Here is a 23,783-nt window from a genome sequence, read left to right on the forward strand (position 1 = left end):
GAGACTTTATGGAGGTTTGATCATCTTCATCTCTCTGTTGTTCCTCTGCTGTGTTTTCTTCTTTTATCTCCTCCTGTTTCACTTCAATCTTCACTGGTATCTGCAGCATTTGCTGTTCTCCAGCGTTACAGACAGAAGTCAGAGACTCTGTGGAGGTTTGATCACCCTGATTACCATCAGTAGAACAGAGTAAAGTGAGCTGTGAGTCCTGTGTGTCTCTGGATCTCTGTTCAGAGAGTTTGTCCAGCAGTCGCTGTGGTGTGGACTGATCTCTGACGCTCCACACTGAATCCTGACATTCTGTGGAGATCCCATCAGTCACACACACTGAAGATTGACAGGAAACCTTTTCCAGCTCCTGACAAACACAACACAATCACATCTGTACCGTTCATCATATCACATCATTTGAAAGCTTACAATCTCAACTTTAAGGATGAAATGAATGTTTAACCTGTAACCTGTCCTCTCTCTCCATCAGTTTTGTCTTCAGTGACATCACCTCTTTCTTCAGCTGAGAGATTTCTGTGATGAAATCATCAATATCCAGCATGGACAGATCAGTTCCTACTGATTTACAGCAGATCACATCCACCTTTTCTCTCATGATGAACATCTGAACACAAAATCATCATCATTATAATGGACTGACATTCATCAAACTTAAAAATATTATTATATGATCATATACAAGAACAGCTCTGTTAAACAAAATATCTGTTTCTGAGATGTATGAATATAAATGTGTGCTTTGAGTTTGGTTTCATGTTCTTGATAGCAGGAATATCGTCTGATATTAGCCTATAACAGACATTATTCGCCATATAAGCACCTTCACTGAACTCTCAAGATGTAAAACACATTGAACACGTACCGAACTGAACACTCAATCTTTGAGTTTTCTTCTTCTGAGGTTCACGAGCGACTCCGTGATTGCGACACCGCCACCAACTGGACAAGTGTAAAAAAAAAAAAAAACTAAATACTATTTATTAATTCACGATCTGTTCAAAGTATTAAATTCTATACTCTGAGATAATTTTATAATTCTTTGTCCTGGAGCATTTTAAGGAGACTTTGCATTCAGGTTCACTATCTATAAAGCTCGGTTTACATGGAGCAACCTTCAATAAAATGAATTACATCAGTATCTCATAACCAGAAATTCATCAAAACGACTTTGTGTTAATCATCATCAGCATGACTCTGTCCATAGAGTTTCAGTATCATTTATCCTGGAATATTCTGATGAACAATTGATCATGTTTTATTGTGATTTGTGTTGACAGTATTGAGGAGGATGCAGCAGTATGCAGGTACAGTGTGTGATCTTCACTGTTCTCTTATTCACACTTACAATACTTTACATTTATATACTGACAGCTGACTTACTGCACTACAGTTTCATTATATTCTGTATTTATTATAACATATATCAACATGTTTTTATTCTGAAGTGACTGATATTCTCTGATCTCTCTCAGTGGATGTGACTCTGGATCCTGATACAGCTCATCCTGATCTCATCCTGTTTGATGATGGAAAACAAGTGAGACATGTGGAGACATTAAACAAAACCTCCCAGATACACCAGAGAGATTTGAAGTGATTCAAATAACCGGCATATCAACACAACTCCTTTGACTACACCTACACTCACGCACCTCCGGGGCATCTCACTCAACCTGGTGCTTTTCTATGCAATCAGTAATGAATTAATTGCCCAGTATTAGGCCAAGTAGCAGCAACAACTACCAAAGTACTTCACTTAACACCTGTTTGTCACTATACACTGCAAAAATATTCTTAATCCATGGGATCATTGCATGCAATGTCTAAAGTTTGATTTTGAGGTAATTAATTTTATCTAATATTTAATATTTTGTTTTCTTCTTTGTCTTTTTTTGTACACTCTTCAGAAAAATGTTTCTAAATAGTACCAAATAAGGGTTGTTTGGCTTGTAACAATAGCAGAAAATGTTTTGGTGCAAAATAGAAGTTTCCATACAGAACCTTACCTCTATACTCCTAAACCTAACCTCTACACACCTGCTCCTTCAAACATTATAGCATCAATTACGGTTTTAGATTAAATATAAACAAACAAATAAATAAAAGCAAGGCTTGTGTGACATTTAGGTACTTTATTTTCTATTAAAATATTTTTTTAACAAATAATAACAATGCTTTACAGCAATCATTAGTTAATTACATTAATTAATGATTGTGATTGATTCAAAATGCATAAATCAATCACTTACATTTATAATTACATAAATAAATATGCAAAAGAGAAAATAAATGCATATGCAAATAAATTAGGAGACCCACATTGCTCCACACATTAAGGCTGGGACAGAAACTTTTCTACATATTTTTAACTTTAATAGAGAGAGCAGTTTTCTTTCATATTTACAAAAAAATAAAATAAAAATAAAAATGCTTTAAGGAAGAACAAAGTATCATGGAAACACAAAATAGATATAAATAAAGGCAAAATTGCACTAAAATATCTGCACAATCCTCTGTGATGTCTTCACCATCAATCACTGTGTATTTTGGTGTATTTGAGTGGCAGCCTCTCACTGCAGGTATAATGAGGATGTAGGGTCCAACGACGTCTGTCTGAATAGAAATACACAATTAGATTCAGAGTCAGTGTTTTAGTATATAATGTGAGACCTTCACAATGTGAAAAAGAAAAAGTGATATGAAGTGTGATAGGGCTTTTTTTTTATTTTTATTTTTTATTTTTTTGTGACTAGGCAAAATCTTTATGCATAAAACCAGGTAAATAATTGAAACATTCCAAAATTCTAAATGGATCACAAATTCAGTATGCTTTCATTCCAGAGCCCTGGCTTCAAAATAAAAAAATATATATATTTTCCAGTAAATGGCGCCATTTTTCGATGTTTAGCCTATGGAGCAAATACATGCTTTTTCCCCCCTATTTTATGTTTGCTGTATTATAGAGCACTGCAGGCCAATTGAATAAATGATGCAGCTAAAATTGTGTGCGTGTGTTGGTATGGATGTCAGAGTGTGTTTTGTGTGAGTGTGTAAAAAAACAACAGTGGCATTATGATTTGACACTTTTTATTGATTCCATATTCATATTTAAACAAACAGCACAAGAAAACATGGAATCAACTTTTATAATTAATAATAATAATTCCTTACATTTATATAGCGCTTTTCTAGACACTCAAGTGCTTTACATAGTATAGGGGAACTCTCCTCAACCACCACCAGAGTGCAGCATCCACCTGGATGATGCGACAGCAGCCATAGTGCGGCAGTGCGCTCACCACACACCAGCTATTGGTGGAGAGGAGAGAGTAGAGTGATGTAGCTAATTCAGGGATGGGGATTATTAGGAGGCCATGATAGATAAGGGCCAATGTGGAATGTGGTCAGGACACTGGGGTTACACCCCTTTATCAATTATGTGCCCCCCCACCCATCACCCAACATACAACTCAGTGGTCAAACATTGAATAACAACAAACACACTCAATGACATAACAAAAAACATATAAAATGAACCAACATAAAAGAAAAATAACAAGAATAAGTGCCCCACTTCTTACCATAAGCCCCCAAACTATGTGATATCTCTTCAAAAGTCACCACTCTGCCCAACTCAGTGCACCACTCATGAAATGAGGGTGCACCAGCCAACTTCCATCCCCTAAGAATTACCTGCCTGCCGATCATCACGCTGGTGATTATAATATTAATACCTGCCCCATAACCCAAAATACAAAGTCTGTGGCAAAATAAAATCTGAGTGCTCAAGACCTCACAGATAAAATTCTGAACCCTCGACCAAAACTCTTGAATCTTAGTACAGCACAAAAAACATGGGCTATGTTCTCATCCTCCAACTGGCATCGCCAGCAAGTAGGTGTGTCTTTAAGACCAAGCCTATACAATCCAGAGGGAGTCCAATAGAAATGATGCAGAATCTTAAATTTAATGAGGCGCACCCTTGCATCCCTAGACATAGACTTGACATTTTTTAAAATCCTACCCCATTCTCCATCTTCCAGTACTAAATTCAAGTCTCTCTCCCATAACTTCTTAAGAGATGTTAAAACCCTGTCCCCTAGACTCTGCATTAGCCAGGAATGGTACACTGAAGCTTCATGACCTTTTCTAAAAGCAGCAAGTACCATCTCAAGAGTGTCTGCCGCTTTAGGGGGCTACGTACTACACCCAAAGGTGGTACAGAGTTGATGGCGTTGCTGTAAGTACCTAAAGAATTGAGATCTGGGAATCCCAAACCGCTGTATTATATTTTCAAAGGATCTCAACACTCCATTTTCATACAGGTCACCAGCGTAGCAACACCCTTCTCAATCCATTCTGTCCAGCAGAAAAGGGACTTATTGCTGCATAATTTAGGGTTCAACCAAATACTTGTGGCAACGTTTAGGTAAATGTTCGAATTGAACACACGGGAAACCTTTGTCCACACTAAATACATGTGCGAGATAACGGGATGTCTCTTTACTTCTCCGGGCAGCTTGGTAGAAAGACTTTGCAATGGCAAGATTGGGGCAAGGACCTCCTGTTCAATAAAGAGCCAGGTAGGGGCTCTCTCGGGTGGAAGCGACCAATGTGCCAAATGTCTGAGACCAAAAGCATTATAGTAAAACAAAATCTTGGGGAGACCTAATCCACCTTTGTCAACTGGCCTATGTAACTTACTGAAATGCAATCGAGGGTGTTTCCCATTCCGAATAAAGGATTTAGCTATACTAACAAATTGTTTAAAATAAAAGAGGGGAACTTCAACGGGGAAAGACTATAGTAGGTAGTTGAATTTATAATTCATTTTTATAACATTAACCTTCCCAGTCATAGATAAAGGTAGTGAAGCCCACCTGTCCACATCACTTGAAAACATTTTTATTAAAGGGTCAAAATTAACTCTTACTAAATCACTCAAATTTGCTGGAAATAAAATGCCCAAATACTTAATGCCCTGCATGGGCCACTGGAAGGAGCCCGGTTAAAAAGCAGTTACAGGGCAGTACGCTGTCAGAGCCAAAGCTTCGGATATAGACCAATTCACTCTGTATCCTGAGAACTTAGAAAAGGAATGAATAATTCTGTGGAGGCAAGGCATAGATCTAGTAGGATCGGAGATGAATAATAAGACATTATCTACGTAAAGCAAAAGTTTATGTGCCACACTTCCCGCCACCACCCCTCGAAAATCATCATCCTTTCTTATCGCGGCTGCTAATGTTTCCAGGGCAAGGCAGAACAATAAGGGGGAAAGAGGGAAACCCTGCGGGTGCCCCTATCCAGAGTAAAATAATCTGAAATTAATCCATTCATTTGAACCACCGCTAACGGGTGTCTATAAAGTAACTTAATCCACGCAATAAAAGTATTCCCGAACCCATACATTTCCAAAATCATAAAAAAATAATCCCATTCTACCATATCAAACGCCATTTCGGCATCAAGTGAGCTGGCAGCGACCAGAGTCAGATCGTTTGCCACTGCCCATATGACATTAATGAAACATCTAATGTTATCAGAAGAGTTACGGCCCCAAATAAACCCCACCTGGTCTGTATGTATAAGAGATGTCATAACTGAATTGGTTAGCCAAAATTTTTGACAATACTTTAACTTCTAGCTGGATCAGGGAAATTGGATGGTAACTCTTACTCTCACTTGGATCTTTGTCCTTTTTAAGAATCAGACTGATCCGGGCTTTTGTCATGGTTGGTGGTTACCATTCTTTAATGATTTCGTATAAACTTCTAGCAAAAGTGGAGCCAGTTCTGTAGCATAAGATCTAAAAAATTCAGCGGCAAAGCCATCTGGCCCCGGAGCCTTCCCTCAATTACCTCGCAAAGCTCTTCCAATGTTATCTCAGAATCAAGATAATTTTTTTGCTCAGTCATCAGTTTATTAAGTCCTAATGGTTCCACAAAGTTTCTAATATCCTCATCTGTAGACGAAGACATGGAACTATAGAGATCAAGATAGAAGCAATGGTAGAAAAAGACTCTCTGTTTTATATATCTAGCCAGAATTTTCCCTGCCTTGTCCCCCAACTCAAAGTATAACTGTCTTGCCCTGAATAGCCAAAACTCCACCTTCCGTGACAAAATAGTATTATATCTGTATTTCAGTCGGATCAACTCCATGAGGCCATTAGACAACATTCAGCGCTTCAGCTCTGCCTTGGCACTTTTAATATTCCCTTCCAATTCCACAAGTTCTTGTGCTTTGGATTTTTTGGTGAACGTGGCATACTGTACGACCTGGCCCCTAAGAACCACCTTAAGTGCCTCCCAAGCCACGCCCACAGAGGCCCAGTTGGTCTCCATATAGACACTGATTTCAGGATTTTGCAAAAGGGATATATTAAAGCGCCAACTAAATGATTTCCTTTTCTCCCAGATGGGTTCAAAAGTCTCCAAATATCTGTAAGACCAAGATTTTTACACATCCTGTGAAGCGTCGATGTTGCTCTAGGGGGCTTGCATACTTTTGCTTCACTATGATCAAATCAAATCAAATCAGATCACTTTTATTGTCACACAACCATATACACAAGTGCAATAGTGTGTGAAATTCTTGGGTGCAGTTCCGAGCAACATAGTAGTCGTGACAGCGATGAGACATACCAATTTACAATAAACATCAGATTAACACAACACAATTTAAAATCTAATATACACATAATTACACAACACAATATACAAATAATAACATACAATGCACAGTATACAATACACACAATATAGAATACACATTATACAATAAAAATTGTATATATAGTATATATAAAATGTACAGTAGGTTGTATTGTACTGTATTGACATTCAGGCTGTCGGCTGATAGTAAGTTGCCAGTGTGTTGTTAAGAGAGAATATAATTTATGACAGTCCGGTGTGAGATATAAGGGTAATAAAGTGCAGTGCTGATGTATTTTGATCGTGGGAGATCAAGAGTTCAAAAGTCTGATTGCTTGGGGGAAGAAGCTGTCATGAAGTCGGCTGGTGCAGGTCCTGATGCTGCGATACCGCCTGCCTGATGGTAGCAGTGAGAACAGCCCATGGCCCGGGTGGCTGGAGTCTCTGATGATCCTCCGAGCTTTTTTCACACACTGCCTGGTATATATATCCTGGAGGGAGGGAAGCTCACCCCCGATGATGTGTCTGGCAGTTCGCACCACCCTTTGCAGGGCTTTGCGGTTGTGGGCGGTGCTATTGCCGTACCAGGCAGAGATGCAGCCAGTCAGAATGCTCTCTACAGTGCTGGTGTAGAACCGTGTGAGGATGTGGCAGTTCATTCCAAACTTCCTCAGCCATCTCAGGAAGAAGAGGCACTGATGAGCCTTCTTCACAACGGCCTCAGTGTGGACGGACCATGTGAGTTCCTCAGTGATGTGGACACCCAGGAACTTGAAGCTGCTGACTCTCTCCACTGGTGCTCCATTGATGGTGATGGGACTGTGTTCTCTATCTCTTCTCCTGAAGTCCACCACAAGCTCCTTTGTCTTACTGACGTTGAGGGAGAGGTTGTGCTCCTGACACCAGTGTGTCAGAGTGTGCACCTCCTCTCTGTAGGCTGTTTCATCATTGTCAGTGATCAGACCTACCACCGTCTCACACATTCTCACATAAGTGTTCTTTTTTTCCAGGTTGGAGAGAGCAGTGTGTATTGTAGATGCAATGGCATCATCAGTGGAGCGGTTGTTGCGGTAAGCAAACTGCAATGGGTCTAGTGATGGAGGTAGCACAGAGCAGATGTAATCTCTGATTAGTCTCTCAAAGCATTTGCTGATGATGGGGGTCAGAGCAACAGGATGCCAGTCATTTAAGCAAGTGATTTTGGATTTCTTTGGAACAGGCACAATGGTGGACATTTTAAAGCATGTGGGGACTACAGACAAAGAGAGGGAAAGGTTGAAAATGTCAGTTAAAAACACCAGCCAGTTGGTTCATGCACACTCTGATGACACGGCCCGGAATGCCGTCTGGACCCGCGGCTTTACAGATATTCACCCCTTGGAAGGATCGGGTTACATCCGCTACAGAGACGGAGAGTGAACTAACCTCTGTAGCTTCGGCTGCGAGAGCTCTCTCGGCGAGGGCGGTGTTATTTCCCTCAAAACAAGCATACAAATATTTAGCTCATCCGGGAGAGAGGCAGCGGTGTTCATGGCGGAGTTTTTATTCCCTTTAAAGTCCGTGATGATGTTAATTCCCTGCCACATGCTTCTAGAGTTGGTGGTGATAAACTGTCCTTCAATCTTGTTCCTGTACTGACGTTTTGCTGTTCTGATTTTTCGGAGGGCATAACTGGCTTGTTTATGCTCCTCCGCATTCCCGGAATTAAAAGCGGAGGTCCGCGCATCAAGTGCCGCGTGAACATCGCTATTAATCCAAGGTTTCTGGTTCGGGTAGATCCGTATTGTTTTGCTCGGAACAACATCCTCTACGCACTTTCTGATGAAACATGTTACGCTATCAGCGTAAAGCTCGATGTCGTCATCAGAGGCGGACCGGAACATCTCCCAGTCCGCGTGATCAAAACAGTCTTGTAGCGTAGAGTCTGATTGTTCCGACCAGCACTGGATCGTTCTGAGGGTGGGTGCTTCCTGTTTCAGTTTCTGCCTGTAAGCGGGCAGAAGCAGAATGGAAGAGTGGTCCGATTTGCCAAATGGTGGGCGGGGGAGGGATTTGTAGCCGTCCCGGAAAGGAGAGTAGCAATGGTCCAAAACCCGGTCCCCTCGTGTGTTAAAACTAATGTGTTGGTGGTATTTTGGTGCAACTGATTTGAAACTGGCTTTGTTAAAGTCCTTTAACGGTTTCCTGCTTGCTTATAATCCCATACAGTTCCTTGAGTGCCCGGTCTGTGTCGGCTTGTGGCAGGATGTACACAGCAGTGATAATGACCACTGTGAATTCCCTCAGTAGCCAGAATGGTCGACACAGAAGCATGAGAAATTCCAGATCAGGAGAGCAGAAAGACTTGATAGAATGTAAGTTCCTCTGATTACACCAGGATTTGTTGATCATAAAACATACATCACCACCTCTGCTTTTACCTGAGAGGTCTTTCGCTCTGTCTGCTCGGTGCACGGAGAACCCAGCGGGTTTGATGGCTGAGTCTGGAATCTCCGCAGACATCCAAGTTTCTGTAAGGCAGATAATGCAGCAGTCCCTCGTCTCTCGTTGGAAAGAGATCCGCGCTCTCAGCTCGCAGAGCTTGTTGTCCAGAGAATGAACATTTGCCAGTAGAATACTGGGTAGCAGGGGTCGATTTGCACAACACCTTACTCTGATGAGAACGCCGGCTCTGTTTCCCCTTTTCCTTTTAAATTTCCGCAGCCGGGCAGCCCAGAAAAAGGGCTCAGCTGGTGTGTTTGTAAACAGCGGGTCAGCATTGAGGAATTTGAAGTCCGGTTTACGGTGTGTAATTGCAGAACCAATGTCCAAAAGTGTTTGTCTGTCATAGACAATAAGGCAGACAACATCCAAGACAAAAAACATAAGAATTATAAGCAAAACAAACAAAACACTACAATGTTGTGTCGGAGCTCGCAACGCAGCAGCCATACTCTGTGCCATCTTGAGTCCATCAAAAGGTTAAAGTCTCCTCCCAATATTATATCATGAGGGTTGCCAGCGACTTGCAACATCCCTTCAAGATCTATAAAAAAGCCCTGATCACCAACGTTAGGTGCATAAATATTAGCCAAAATAAGACTTTGTCCCTGAATTTCAGCTAAAACAATAATGACTCTTCATAATTTAAATTTAATCTGTTTGAGACATTTGAACTGTAGATGTTTACTTATCAGTGTAATGAGTCCCCTGCTCTTACTCGAGCCAGCACTATAAAAAAATGCACAAATTTGTCTGATTTAGTCAGAGATAATTTTGATCCTTTAATAAAAAGATTTTCAAATGATGTGGACAGGTGAGCTTCATTACACATATCGATGATTGGGAAGGTTAATGTTATTAAAATGAATTGTATTCCGAAATTCAACTACCTGCTATAGTCTCTCCTTGTAGATGTCCCCCTCTCTTATTTCAAGCAATTTGATAGCAGAGCGAAGTCCTTCATTTGGAATGGTAAGCGTTCCAGTTTAAATTTCAATAAGTTACATAGGCCGATTGACAAAGGTGGGTTAGGCCTACTCAAGATTTTGTTTTATTATTATGCATTCGGTCTCAGACATTTGGCTCATTGGTCGCTTCCACCTGACAGAGCCCCTCCCTGGTTTTGTGTTGAAAAGGAAGTTCTTACCCCTATCTCGCCACTGCAAAGCCTTTCGATTAAACTAGCCGGAGAGGTTAAGTCACACCCCATTATTTTGCATTTGCACTCGATATGGACAAAAGTGTCCAGAGTGCTTAGTTCTGATATTTATTTAAATGTAGCCCTGAGCATATGGCTGAACCCTAAACTATGTATTAATAAGTCCCCTTTCTGTTGGTCAGATTGGATTGTGAGGGGGGTTAATACACTTGGTGACCTATATGAGAGTGGAGTATTGAGATCTTTTGAAAATTTATTTCAACAGTTTGGGATTCCCAGATCTCAATTTTGTAAGTATTTACAGCTGCGCCACCTGCTCTGCACTGTTTTTGGTAGTAGCATACACCTCCCCCCCCAGAGCGGCAGATACTCTGGGAGTGGTGATTACTGCTTTTGGGAAGGGTCATGAGGCATCAGTGTATTACTCCCTGCTAATTCAGAGTCTGGGGGACGGAGCTTTAAATTTTCTCAAAAGATTATGGGAGGAAGATTTACATTTGTTATTGGAGGAGGGAGTGTGGGCTAGGATTCTAAAAAGAGATCTAGAGATGCAAGGGTTCGCCTTATGCAATTTAAGATTTTACATAGATTTTATTGGACCCCCTCTAGATTGTGTAGGCTTGGTCTTAAGGACACATTCATCTGCTGGCGATGCCCTTCTGAAGATGGAGACACCACCCATGTTTTTTGGGGGTGTCGTAAGATCCAAGAATTTTGGCTGAAGGTGCAAAGTTTTGTGTGTGATATGTTGGGCACTCAGGTCTCGTTCTGCCCCAGACTCTGTATTTTGGGAGATGGGGAGGTCATGGATTTGGAGGATAAGTACATGAAGGACTGGGTTTTGACCAGTGTGATGATTGGTAGGCAGGTTATTTTGAGGAGTTGGAAATCGGATGGAGCACCCTCGTTCCCAGAGTGGTGCGTGGAGATGGGAAGGGTGGCGGCCTTCAAGGAGGGGTCGAGCATAAGGTTGGGAGTTAGGGATTCTTACAATAAGAAATGGGGCAATTAGCATTTTTGGGGGAATCTCGAGGTGGGGCGGTGGAGGGAGTAATTTATAGTTTTAAAAAAAAATGTATTATACTTGATTATTGTATTTTATTTTTTGTTGTTGTTTTAGTTTTGTGTTTTTTTCTGTGTGTGTGTCTATATTCTATTGACCACATGGGTGTTTGTGGGGGGGTCAGGGTGGGGTGGGAGTTTAGTTGGGGGTGGGGATATAGTGGGGGTTTAATGTTTAAAGTGTTTGATTCAATATATATATATATATATATATATATATATATATATATATATATATATATATATATGTTGTTGTATTTTTTTGTGTTAATTTATGAATCAATAAAAAGTTTAATAACAAAAAAAGGCTAATCATCCTTAATCAATAAGATTTCACACAGCAAATTTAAAAAAATCTTCTCTGGCCACCATACTTCATCAGACAACTGCATTTTCAACCATTTTAATTACAAGCTAGAGGGAAACTTAGAGTGTATGAAATATACATAATTTTGTGGGCAATTTTGAATGGCTGCACTAACGATTCAACTACTTTGGTGGCCAAGTCAGTTACACACCCATAATGACTACCTGTGTAAACATTAAAGTCGAGAGTATACCCCGAGCCTGATGTTGCAGTTACCCATAATTTAAAACCCCACCGAGTAGGCTTACCCTTCATGTATTGTTTAAATCCTGATCGAGCTTTAGACTTGACCATACGTTTATCTATTGCGAGATTTTGGTTAGGCTGAAAGAGCTGCTGGCATTTTTGTTTGAGGTGGTCCATAAGATAACACAACTCCTAAGGCGATCCTGATTATCCTCTGTGGTAGGGTCTACAACATGTAGAGCTGCTAAAAGAGCCTTGTAGCAGTCACGTGACATAAATCCCTTTGCCCAAGAGCCTAGAAGTGACTTGGTTCCCCAATGACGATGGGAATCAGGGAGAATTGAAAACCCCATGTAAATAAGCAACCCAAGAAATTTGTAAAATTCATCAGGGGTCACCTCCATCCAAGCCCCCTGGTAGCTGGAATATGACGGACAGTTTAGGACAAGCTCCCACCCCTGACGGTTTGTAAAGCTGCATATCTCAGCAACTACAGCCTGAGTAAAAAAAAGCATGAAAAAGTAAATTTCTCGCAACATCATACGCAAACGCTACCTAAGTCAATACCGAATGGATGGCTAGGCTTAAATGGGAGAGGTTTTGGTGCCTGTGAATCGATGTGAGAGTACGAGGGATAAGAAACATAGTCATGGAAGCATTTATGCTTTCTAGCAGACTTGGGACCTGTGTGAGAATGGCTAGCCATACCCAAAATAATAAGAGTAACAGTGTTAGAGTTACTGTGAGTATCAGTCAAATGAGAAACAGAAACAAACAATACATACACATTCATACATACCCAGCTGATGGTCTTGGCTGGGCATCAGGTTCCATCTCATCCTCCATCTCATCGTGGTCTGGGTCTTCATGTAGTAGTTCCTGGTCCAGCAGATCTTCCTCCTTTGTGCTCATGCCCTCATGAGCCATGTCCTCCTCTGCGATGAACCTAAGCTCATCAGCAGTCAGCTGCCACCGCCTCTTGAGGGTGCTGAGCAGGGAGCCATAGTCTCTATCCATCTCTACAACAGAAAAAAGTACAACAATTGGTAGCCAGCAGTGTGTTCTGCACAAATCCGTACACTGAATAGTCACCAAAGGCTTGCAGACTTACCAGAATGTCCAACTGCAGACAGCCCTCTCACACTTTCCTTGTGAACAGGAAGCTACACACAATCTAAAACCATGTCTGTGTGATGGATGGGTAAGGCTATCTGCTAATTTATAGCAAGATGTCTGCCATTTTTTTACTACATGGGAAAATCAACAAGCTAGATAACTTATCTAACTAGCAGGCCAGTTTCCAGGCAGGTCTGAACAGCATCTGCTCTCTGCTTCATTACTTCAGGCGGATTTTTCACAAGAGACAAAATTGGCCAAAAAAGTTATTGATATTTAAATAAAAATGTACATAGTATTGCTAGCTAATGTTTATGTGTGGCTAAAACGGTGAAGGTGAAATGTGTACACGGGGATATTCACAAGTATCCGGTGGTGACCCTGACAATTAAATTTCGGGGGAAAAAGCATAGAGTGGAGGCCGTGGTTAGTTCCTGCCTCACCCATCCGCTGATTTTGGGGACTGATTGGCCTGATTTTAGAGTTTTATTAAAGGAAATTTGCGCGGATGGGTCCTGTACGAAAATAGGGAGATGTGTGATGTGCGATGCTCTGGCAGGGGAGGCGGAGCCGGGGCCATCCTCGACAGCTCCACGTCATAATGACGAGAGAGGGGGAGAGGCTGCAGCCCCTCCCCTTCTCAGGGAATTCCCTGACGGGGATTTTACTTTGGAGCAGTCACGAGACGAAACCCTCAAACACGCCTTTGACCAAGTGAGAGTCATCGATGGTCAACGACTCCAGCCTGACATCGCCCTTTCATACCCCTATTTTGCAATTATAAATGAGCGGTTGTATCGAGTGACACAGGACACTCGGACCAAAGAGGATACAACCCAACTTTTGATTCCAAGGAGCCGTCGGGAAATGATATTCCAGGCAGCTCATTATAATCCCATGGCGGGTCACCTAGGAGAAAGGAAAACACTGAACCGTCTAATAGCCCGTTTCTATTGGCGGCGATATCCGCAGGTTGTGTGCGGCATGCCGCGAATGCCAGCTGGTTAACCCACCGGCCACCCCAAAAGCGCCATTGCGCCCTCTCCCTCTGATCGAGGTTCCCTTTGAGAGAATTGGAATGGACCTCGTCGGGCCATTAGAATGGTCAGCACGCGGACATCACTTTGTATTGGTCCTAGTGGACTATGCAACACGATATCCGGAAGCAGTGCCGCAGTGTTGCGGAGGCACTCTTCAAAATAATCTCCCGGGTGGGGATTCCGAAAGAAATCCTCACCGATCAGGGCACAACATTTATGTCACGGACACTACGCGAACTGTACGAGTTGTTAAATATTAAATCGATTCGCACCAGTGTATACCATCCTCAAACGGATGGCCTGGTGGAACGATTTAATAAAACCCTCAAAAACATGATTCGTAAGTTCGCGCACAATGATTCTAGAAATTGGGATAAATGGCTCGACCCCCTGTTATTTGCAGTACGAGAGGTCCCGCAAGCCTCCACTGGCTTCTCCCCTGTATTGCGAGAGGCCTGGGAGGAGGGACCTTCAAACAGTAAAAATGAAATTCAGTATGTTCTTGATCTTCGAGCAAAACTCCACACTTTGGGGCAACTAACACAGGAGAATTTGCTCCAAGCTCAAGAACGACAGCGCCGACTGTATGACAGGGGAACTCAGCTAAGGGAATTTGCACCGGGAGATAAAGTACTTGTATTGCTTCCCACATCAAGCTCTAAATTTCTCGCCAAGTGGCAAGGACCCTTTGAGGTCACATGACGAGTGGGGGATCTCGATTATGAGGTTAAACGAACCGATAGAGGGGACGCTCCTCAAATATACCACCTCAATCTCCTGAAATTGTGGAGGGAGGCGGTTCCCGTGACGTTGGCTACGGTAGTTCCCGAGAAGGCGGAGCTCGGACCGGAGGTGAGTTCAAAACATAAACAGTTCACCCCAGTCATTTGCGGAGACCACCTCTTACCGAGCCAACTCGCAGAGGTTGCTAGGTTACAACAGGAGTTTGCAGATGTGTTCTCCCCTCTACTGGGACGTACAAACCTCATCCATCACCACATCGAGACCGAGCCGGGGGTCGTGGTACGTAGCCGCCCCTATGGACTACCCGAACACAAGAAGAAAATTGTTCGGGAAGAATTGGATGCGATGCTTGATATGGGGGTAATAGAAGAATCCCACAGTGATTGGTCCAGCCCAGTTGTTCTAGTGCCTAAGAGCGACGGGTCTGTGCGATTCTGTGTGGATTATAGAAAAGTCAACGCGGTGTCTAAATTTTATGCATATCCAATGCCTCGCGTTGATGAGTTGCTCAATCGGTTGGGTCGATCTTTCGTTTTTATTCGACATTGGATTCGATGAAGGGTTATTGGCAGATCCCCTTGACACCAATTTCCCGTGAGAAAACCGCCTTCTCCACACCGTTTGGATTACACCAATTTGTGACACTTCCGTTCGGTTTGTTTGGAGCCCCGGCTACGTTTCAGCGTCTCATGGACCGAATCCTCAGACCGCATTCAGCTTACGCCGCTGCCTATTTAGATGACATCATCATTTATAGCAATGATTGGCAGCGGCATATGCAACATCTGAGGGCGGTTCTGAGATCGCTGCGCCGAGCGGGACTCACAGCGAATCCGAAGAAGTGCGCGATTGGACGGGTGGAGGTACGGTATCTGGGGTTCCACTTGGGCCATGGGCAGGTGCGTCCCCAAATTGACAAGACAGCGGCGATTGCGACCTGCCTGAGACCCAAGACCAAAAAGGGGGTGAGACAGTTCCTGGGGCTGGCTGGCTATTATAGAAGGTTCGTACCTAATTATTCGGACGTCACCAGCCCGCTGACTGATCTCACTAAAAAGGGAGCTCCAGATCTGGTCCAGTGGACGGAGCAGTGTCAGCGGGCGTTCACGCAAGTTAAAGCTGCACTTTGCGGGGGGCTGCTTTTGCATTCACCTGACTTCTCTCTCCCTTTTGTTTTACAGACATATGCTTCAGACAGGGGCCTGGGGGCTGTACTCTCGCAGGTGGTGGAGGGGGAGGAGCGCCCGGTGCTGTACATTAGCCGTAAGCTCTCGTTAAGGGAAACTAAGTACAGCACCGTAGAAAAGGAGTGTCTTGCCATCAAGTGGGTGGTCCTCACTCTCCGATACTACCTGCTGGGGCGGGCCTTCACCCTCTGTTCCAATCACGCCCCACTCCAGTGGCTCCACCGCATGAAAGATACTAACGCCCGGATCACCCGTTGGTATCTGGCTCTTCAGCCGTTTAAGTTCAAGGTGGTCCACAGACCGGGGGCGCAGATGGCTGTCGCCGACTTCCTTTCCAGGAATGGGGGAGGAGTGGTAGGCAGGCCAGATGCCGGCCCGGCCTGAGTCGGGCGGTGGGGATATGTGGCAGCGGGGGCGTGGTCAAGCATCTCTCTGGAGAGAGAGAAAGCGGTAAGGACGCTACACCTGAGCTAAAGTATGTCTAACACCTGTCTCTAATTTCAGTGAGCACGGGGAGAGCGGCATAAATAGAGCCACACAGCACTTAGTCGGGAAGAGAGACTGGACACAACAGAGCCGAGCCAGAGCAAAGATTTTTAGTAATGAGAGTTTATTTGTGAAGCAGTGTGTGATAGTTCTTTAACTTAGTGCTTAAAGTGAAACTGTAAATTTGTGCTGCGAAGAGGGAAAAATAAATCCTTACCTTAACAAGGAAAGCTGCTTCTCGCCTCCTCTTTTACAGTTTATTTAGCAAGTTTCACAGAAATTTGCTTAAAAATAGAGGCTAGCTGCCTGTCCGATAAACGCCGACGGTCATGTAATTTTTTCCAGAAATATCAAGCATTACTCCTACAAATAAATGCTTTGTAACTAAAACGTTTTGACTTTCAATTGATAATACTGACAACACGTTAAATAACTTGTCTTACCTCAAAAGATTGCCTCAGTTTTCAATTTGAAGCAGTAAATCCAACACTTGAGGTAATTTCCCAGGGTATCCTCGCTGGCTCCACTCAGGCAAATGGAGGATGACGCTGATGATGATACATTTATTATTCACACCCAGTAACCCCTATCATATGTGCTTTTAGCTTATATTGTCATGAGTATCTGGCAGTTTTCAGAAATAAAATCGGTGATTGGACGGCAAAGATATTGAGACAGGAAGCATGGGAATAATTGTTCCCAAATTTGAATGCTCCGGCTGGTAAGTGTTAAGTAGAGAGCTGTACGTTAAAGAACGCAATTCTTAAACTCTTCAATGAGCAAAAGCTTACGCAAGGAAGTGTTATCGGTGACTTTACATGCCTTAATCCAGCTGTTAAACAGAATACCCTCGACATATGTCTGAGAGGCAGATTTTTTTTGTCGTGCGAAAATAACTTTTGGTTAGGCAGTTAGATCCAGAGTTGTTTATTACATGTAGCCATGTAACATGTAATGCTGTCTATAATGCTCAGGCACCAATTCATATGCACGAAGAATGCATTTTTTACAGCTTAATACTGAACGCTTTCTTCTAAAGAGAGAGAAGCACTCACCTTCTGCGATTTTCCAGTGAGTTGACACTGTAACATTAACGGCCAGGACTCGCTTGGCCACTTCAAAGCAGTAGCTATTCGTTCAAATTCCTGAAAATATGATTTCTCATGGAAAGGTGGAACTATTGTAATGTTCTTTGCCACACTAAAAGGAAAAACAGGGGAAACAGTTGAGGAATCTGTCAATACCGAGGTAGCAATGGATACTGGAACAACTGAATCACTTGCAACTGCTGTGGGGTTTGATAACAGCAGTCCCAGACTCAGGACTACCTCCCGACACAGTTTTTTGGATACGCCCGAATCTATTTGACCAGCCTGTAATTATAGCTCTCTCATTCGGATTTTTGGATCCGCGTTCACGCTTGAGTTCTATCTTGAGCCTCTGACTGCAACCAAGCTAACCAAACATTGTTCCACCAGTCATCAGTGACAGCTGCCTCTGCTAAAACACCACCCATTGCAGGTAATACTCCTTTATTAGCTTAACCAGCCAGCAGACAAGCCTTCAAGTCCTTTTTAAGTAGTGCTCTTGAGACGGGTATCCCATAATGTTGGGCAATAAGAAACAAATCGTCCTTCCTACAATTTGCTATTACCTCAACACTTGGTTGATCTATAAACTCGTTCAAATCAAAGGATGCCAATATCAACAACCACCAAAACTGCTAGAGCAAAATGAGCAAACAGGCTACATGTAATAAACAACTCCGGATCTAACTGCCTAGCCAAAACTAACTAAAACCTCTCTAGTCTTCAGAGGGTTACTAATTGAGAGGTGAAACCAACAAATCAGTAAACCGTAGGAAGTACTGGCGCTAGACACAAGCCAGCTGGTTTACTCTACCTACCCAGAGGTCGCTTAAAACATAAACATTAAGCCTCATTAATGTGATCAACAGAATTCAGTGCTGCTCAATAAATAGATTGACTATCCCAGACAAACCCCAAATTTATGTTACGAACCCCTATTAGTTGAAAAAGGTATGCAAAAGGAGAAGGCAACATATAAAGGATGCGTGTAACTTTGATACAGAAACAAATTAATGTTTATTAAACAACCCATAATGATAATGTCAAAAGAGGAAACACACATCATAACAAAATTAATGAAGTGAACATAACACTATCAAGTAACTTAACACAATGCAAAACTAAACAACACAAGAACAGAAAAAGGGTTTGTTTGCTGGACTGGTAAACATATGTTCTCCTCTCCCTCATGCTCTGCTTCAGTGGCTTTTTGGTACTCGATTCAATCAGTGAAGCTCAGATGAGCAGACGAGTCAAAGGTGTGCAAAGGCAGACCTAAAAGAAACTCACTCTCGGAGTGAGAAAGAAGAGAGCGTGAGTGAGAGAGCAAGAGCGAGAGAGAGAAAAACAAACACCCGAAGTCACGAACCATAACAAAGTAATAAGAAAAAACATAACAAAAAGATATTCCTGTTTTTTATATGTATGTGTGTCAGTGGGATTTAAAATGACACCTATTTTGTTCAGATCAAGCAAGTGTTTTTTTATTTTTTATTATTAGATAATTATTTTTTTTAAAACAATTTCTGCATGAGTGGCCCGCACGAGCCCGTTCAGTTCAATGAATCCAACAATCAATAAAAAAATATATATTTTTAAATAGTAGTACAAAACCTGTCATAATTAGTAAAAAAAGAAGTTGACAAAAAGATCTAATCTAATATCTTGGAATAATATATGCAATATGCGAGATTTATTAACCTTAATCTTAGTGGGAACACAAAAGGTGTAAGCAAAATGAACACAACACAAGGGTTAAACAACTTTACAGCTCAAATAATACAGAAAAATAAATGCAAGTGCTTTTTATAAAATTATAAACTTCACATTTCTGCATTTAAACCCACCAAAAATTGGCCCCAGTCATTTCCATTGCAAGTGTCTCTGTAATGGGGTGAGACAACATAATTTTTTGTGGTAATGAATTTTACGACGCAAATGCTGCTGACTACGTACTCCAGAAAACACATTGTAAAAAATAGACGTGATCTGGGAACTTTATACGGCATGTCATTGAACAGACTGCAAGATCTCATGGGGGGGACGGAATCACTTCAACACATGGCCTCTGAAAAGAATCACATATAGTTGTATCGTTCGGAACACAAGAACAACAATACAGAACAACATAACATGTTTTCATGACGTGAGTTGTACAACATAATATCACCAATGCATGCATCTAGTCTAATGTTTAAAGGTGTTGCCATCTTGTGGTGGAGTCATCACAATAATTAGATACAACTAACCAGTATGGATTCTGTCATGTGCTTTCAGGGACTTTGACCAAGCGAAGCTCTTTTCACAGTGTGAACACTTGTAAGGTTTCTCTCCAGTATGGATTCTCTCGTGTGTTTTTAGGTTTTGTGACTGAGTGAAGCTCTTTTCACAGTGTGAGCACTTGTAAGGTTTTTCTCCAGTATGGATTCTCTCATGTTCTTTAAGGCGTATTGACAGAGTGAAACTCTTTTCACAGTGTGAGCACTTGTAAGGTTTCTCTCCAGTATGAATTCTCTCATGTTCTTTTAGGCGTATTGACCGAGTGAAACTCTTTTCACAGTGTGAGCACTTGTAAGGTTTCTCTCCAGTATGTATTCTCTTGTGTATTTTCAGGTCTTGTGACTGAGTGAAACTCTTTTCACAGTGTGAGCACTTGTAAGGTTTCTCTCCAGTATGGATTCTCTCATGTTTTTTCAGGTCTTGTGAATGAGTGAAACTCTTTTCACAGTGTGAGCACTTGTAAGGTTTTTCTCCAGTATGGATTCTCTCATGTTCTTTTAGGCATATTGACCAAGTGAAGCTCTTTTCACAGTGTGAGCACTTGTAAGGTTTCTCTCCAGTATGGATTCTCTCGTGTGTTTTTAGATTTTGTGACTGAGTGAAACTCTTTTCACAGTGTGAGCACTTGTAAGGTTTTTCTCCAGTATGGATTCTCTCATGTTCTTTTAGGCGTATTGACAGAGTGAAACTCTTTTCACATTGTGAGCACTTGTAAGGTTTTTCTCCAGTATGGATTCTCTCATGTTCTTTTAGGCGTATTGACCGAGTGAAACTCTTTTCACATTGTGAACACTTGTAAGGTTTTTCTCCAGTATGAATTCTCTCATGTGTTTTCAGGTCTTGTGACTGAGTGAAACTCTTTTCACAGTGTGAGCACTTGTAAGGTTTTTCTCCAGTATGGATTCTCTCATGTTTTTTCAGGTCTTGTGACTGAGTGAAACTCTTTTCACAGTGTGAGCACTTGTAAGATTTTTTTCCAGTATGGAATCTCTCATGTTTTTTCAGGTCTTGTGACAGAGTGAAACTCTTTTCACAGTGTGAGCACTTGTAAGGTTTCTCTCCAGTATGGATTCCCTCATGTTCTTTTAGGCGTATTGACCGAGTGAAACTCTTTTCACAGTGTGAGCACTTGTAAGGTTTTTCTCCAGTATGGATTCTCTCGTGTGTGTTCAGGTTTTGTGTGTAAGTGAAACTCTTTCCACAGTGTGAGCACTTGTAAGGTTTCTCTCCACTATGAATTATTTGGTGCTGTTTCAATATGCCGGCTGTAATAAAGGTCTTCCCACATTCAAAGCACATATGAGCGCTCACGCTGGTATGAATTTTCTGGTGTTCTTTCAAATAGAACAGGCATGCAAAACTCTTTCCACAAAATGAACACTTGTAAGGCTTCTCATTTCTGTGCGTTTTCAAATGTTTTTTTAAGTACTGTGCCAAAACAAATGTTTTTCCACACTTAACACATTTAAATGCTCTTTCTCCAAAGTGAATGTGGAGATGTTTATTTAGATAGGATGCACCTGTGAAACTCTTTCTGCACTGTTGGCATGTGTAAGGTTTCTCTCCTGTGTGAATTCTCATGTGTATATTAAGACAGGTTTTATATCTGAAACTCTTTCCACATTGAGAGCAGGTAAAAACATTTTTGGGTGTTTTTCTTTTAGGCTTTTTCGGTGAGAAAATCTTCTTAGTCTTTGAACAACTCAAAGATTCTTCAACATTTATTAAATCATGAAGTTTCTGATACTGAAGTTTCTCCTCCACTTCATTCAATTCTTGACCTTCCTCTTTCACTTCCATCAGCTCTGAAATAAACACAGTAAATAGACAAAAATCAATTCAAGAGGGACAAATGTTTAACATCAAATTGAAGCCTAATTTAATAGCAGAACAAAAACATCCAATAATAATTAGTTATTTTTTTCTGTGCACAAGGTATATATGGTATCCATCAAGGCTGCATGATGGACAGAAATATGTTTGAAATAATATTTTCCGGTTTAGTAATTATGCGAGGCCAAAAGGCTGTGTTTTAAAATAGTCTGCATTGAACGCTTCAGTTAGTGCTGCATGAGCCAGCTGCACCCTCTACACGCTGAGCAGCGCAGAAATAATAAAAACTATTTATTAAAATGAAAATTCAAATCGCCTAATTTGACAGAATGATCCCTTCCCAAATGTTGGCTTTTAATACAATAAGATTAAAACATCACAGATCAAAGCAATAAAAAGCAATCTATCTGAATCATCATGGTAAAGAAAAATGCTATTTGATTCTCGAAGTTTTAAAACTGGGGTCGAGATCATGTGAGGGGCAGAGAGAAGAATGATGGTAAATTTGTAACCCACTTTTTTAACCCATTTGAATGTAGTGGAGGAAAAGAACCATCCCAAAACAGCATTTACCACCCTCTTTGGAAACTGGCTATTCAATCACCTACCGCAGGGGCTTACAAACTCTCCTGCAACTTTTCAGAGAACAATGGAGAAAGTGATGTCTGGTCTTAACCTGCAGGAAGTTATAGCATTCCTGGATGATTTAATTATCTTCTCTGATACCCTCAAACAGCATGAGGAAAGATTAATGAAGGTTGGCACCCACCAAGTGCAAATTCTTTCAAACTTCTGTAAAGTACTTGGGGCATGTAATTTCTGCCCAAGGAATACACCCAGATCCTGACAAAATTTCTGCCATTAAGGAATGGCCAATACCAAAAACTGTCAGGGACCTTAGATCTTTTCTAGGGTTTGCGGGATACTACCGACGATTTATGGAGAACTATTCTCAGATAGTTAGACCTCTGAATGCATTACTCCAAGGAGAGTCCTCAACTAAACACAAAGCATCATCTCATTGTACAAGATGCAAAACACAGTCTTTATTGGGGAGGTGGGATGCTTATTGTCAGGCGGCCTTTGAGACGGTAATCCAAAAACTCACGTCTGAGCCGATTCTTGGATTTGCAGATTGGAAATTACCCTATATCCTCCACACTGATGCTAGTGTCACAGGCATAGGTGCAGCACTGTATCAAGTACAGGACGGTAGGACCAGAGTTGTTGCTTATGCTAGTCGTGGTCTTTCTAAAAGTGAGAAGAATTATCCAGTGCACAAGCTGGAATTTTTGGCTCTAAAGTGGGCTGTATGTGAAAAATTTCATGATTTTTTTTATGGCGCAAAGTTTACAGTGTTGACAGACAACAATCCACTGACGTATGTGCTTACCACTGCAAAATTAGATGCAGCTGGTCACAGGTGGCTTGCTGCTGTATCGATATATGATTTTGACATTAAATACAGAGCAGGAAAGACAAATATTGATGCAGATGGGTTATGTAGAAGGCCTCAAGAGCCTGCCATGGATGATGATGATTCTGGACTCTAGAGCTAGCAAGAGCAAGGTTCTATTGGCCAAAGATGGCAGAATACGTTGAACAGAAATGCAAGACTTTTGAAAGATGTCTAAAGAGGAAAGCCTGTGCACATAGAGCAGCAAAGCTTGTCAACATCAAAGCCTATGCTCCACTAGAATTAGTATGTATTGATTACCTTTCATTAGAACCAGATTCTAGTGACACTAGAATCATTTTAGTCATTACAGACTATTTTACTATGTACTCGATGGCATTCCCCACAAAATTTCAAACAGCCAAAATGGTAGCTAATACATTGTGGGAAAATCTGATCTGTAATTTTGGGTTTCCAAAAAGAATACATAGTGATCAGGGGGCAAATTTTGAGTCTGAGTTGGTGAAAGAGTTATGTACATTGGCAGGTGTAAAATCCAGAACCACACCATATCACCCCAGGGGAAACCCAGTGGAAAGGTTTAACCAAACCCTTCTAGACTTACTGGGAACCCTGAGTGATCAGAAAAAGGAACATTGGCGAAAGTATGTGCGGCCTCTAATTCATGCT

The 23,783-nt window shown here is 41.7% G+C and overlaps 2 protein-coding genes across 3 annotated transcripts in view; both read right to left on the reverse strand.

The window, feature by feature from the left end:
* The window catches only part of LOC127420314 (zinc finger protein OZF-like), a 60,701-nt gene extending 59,761 nt beyond the window's left edge, over positions 1-940 (reverse strand). The window contains exons 1-2 of the mRNA XM_051662515.1: positions 875-940; positions 455-616 (exon numbers count right to left, since the gene is read on the reverse strand). The gene's annotated coding sequence lies outside the window, so the exon portion shown is untranslated. The remainder of the gene's footprint in view (positions 1-454; positions 617-874) is intronic.
* The window catches only part of LOC127420295 (zinc finger protein 501-like), a 379,903-nt gene that overhangs the window by 287,051 nt on the left and 69,069 nt on the right, over positions 1-23,783 (reverse strand). The window contains exon 2 of one of the 2 annotated variants that reach the window (XM_051662472.1): positions 18,738-21,669. The exons of the other annotated variant lie outside the window; for it this stretch is intronic. Within the exon in view, the coding sequence (XP_051518432.1) occupies positions 19,829-21,669 (1,841 nt within the window). The 3' untranslated portion in view covers positions 18,738-19,828. Of the gene's footprint in view, positions 1-18,737; positions 21,670-23,783 lie in introns of those variants that run through there. 2 annotated transcript variants of the gene reach the window in all.

The sequence above is a fragment of the Myxocyprinus asiaticus genome, chromosome 29, assembly GCF_019703515.2.
Source record: "Myxocyprinus asiaticus isolate MX2 ecotype Aquarium Trade chromosome 29, UBuf_Myxa_2, whole genome shotgun sequence".
In the NCBI taxonomy this organism is placed as follows: domain Eukaryota; kingdom Metazoa; phylum Chordata; class Actinopteri; order Cypriniformes; family Catostomidae; genus Myxocyprinus; species Myxocyprinus asiaticus.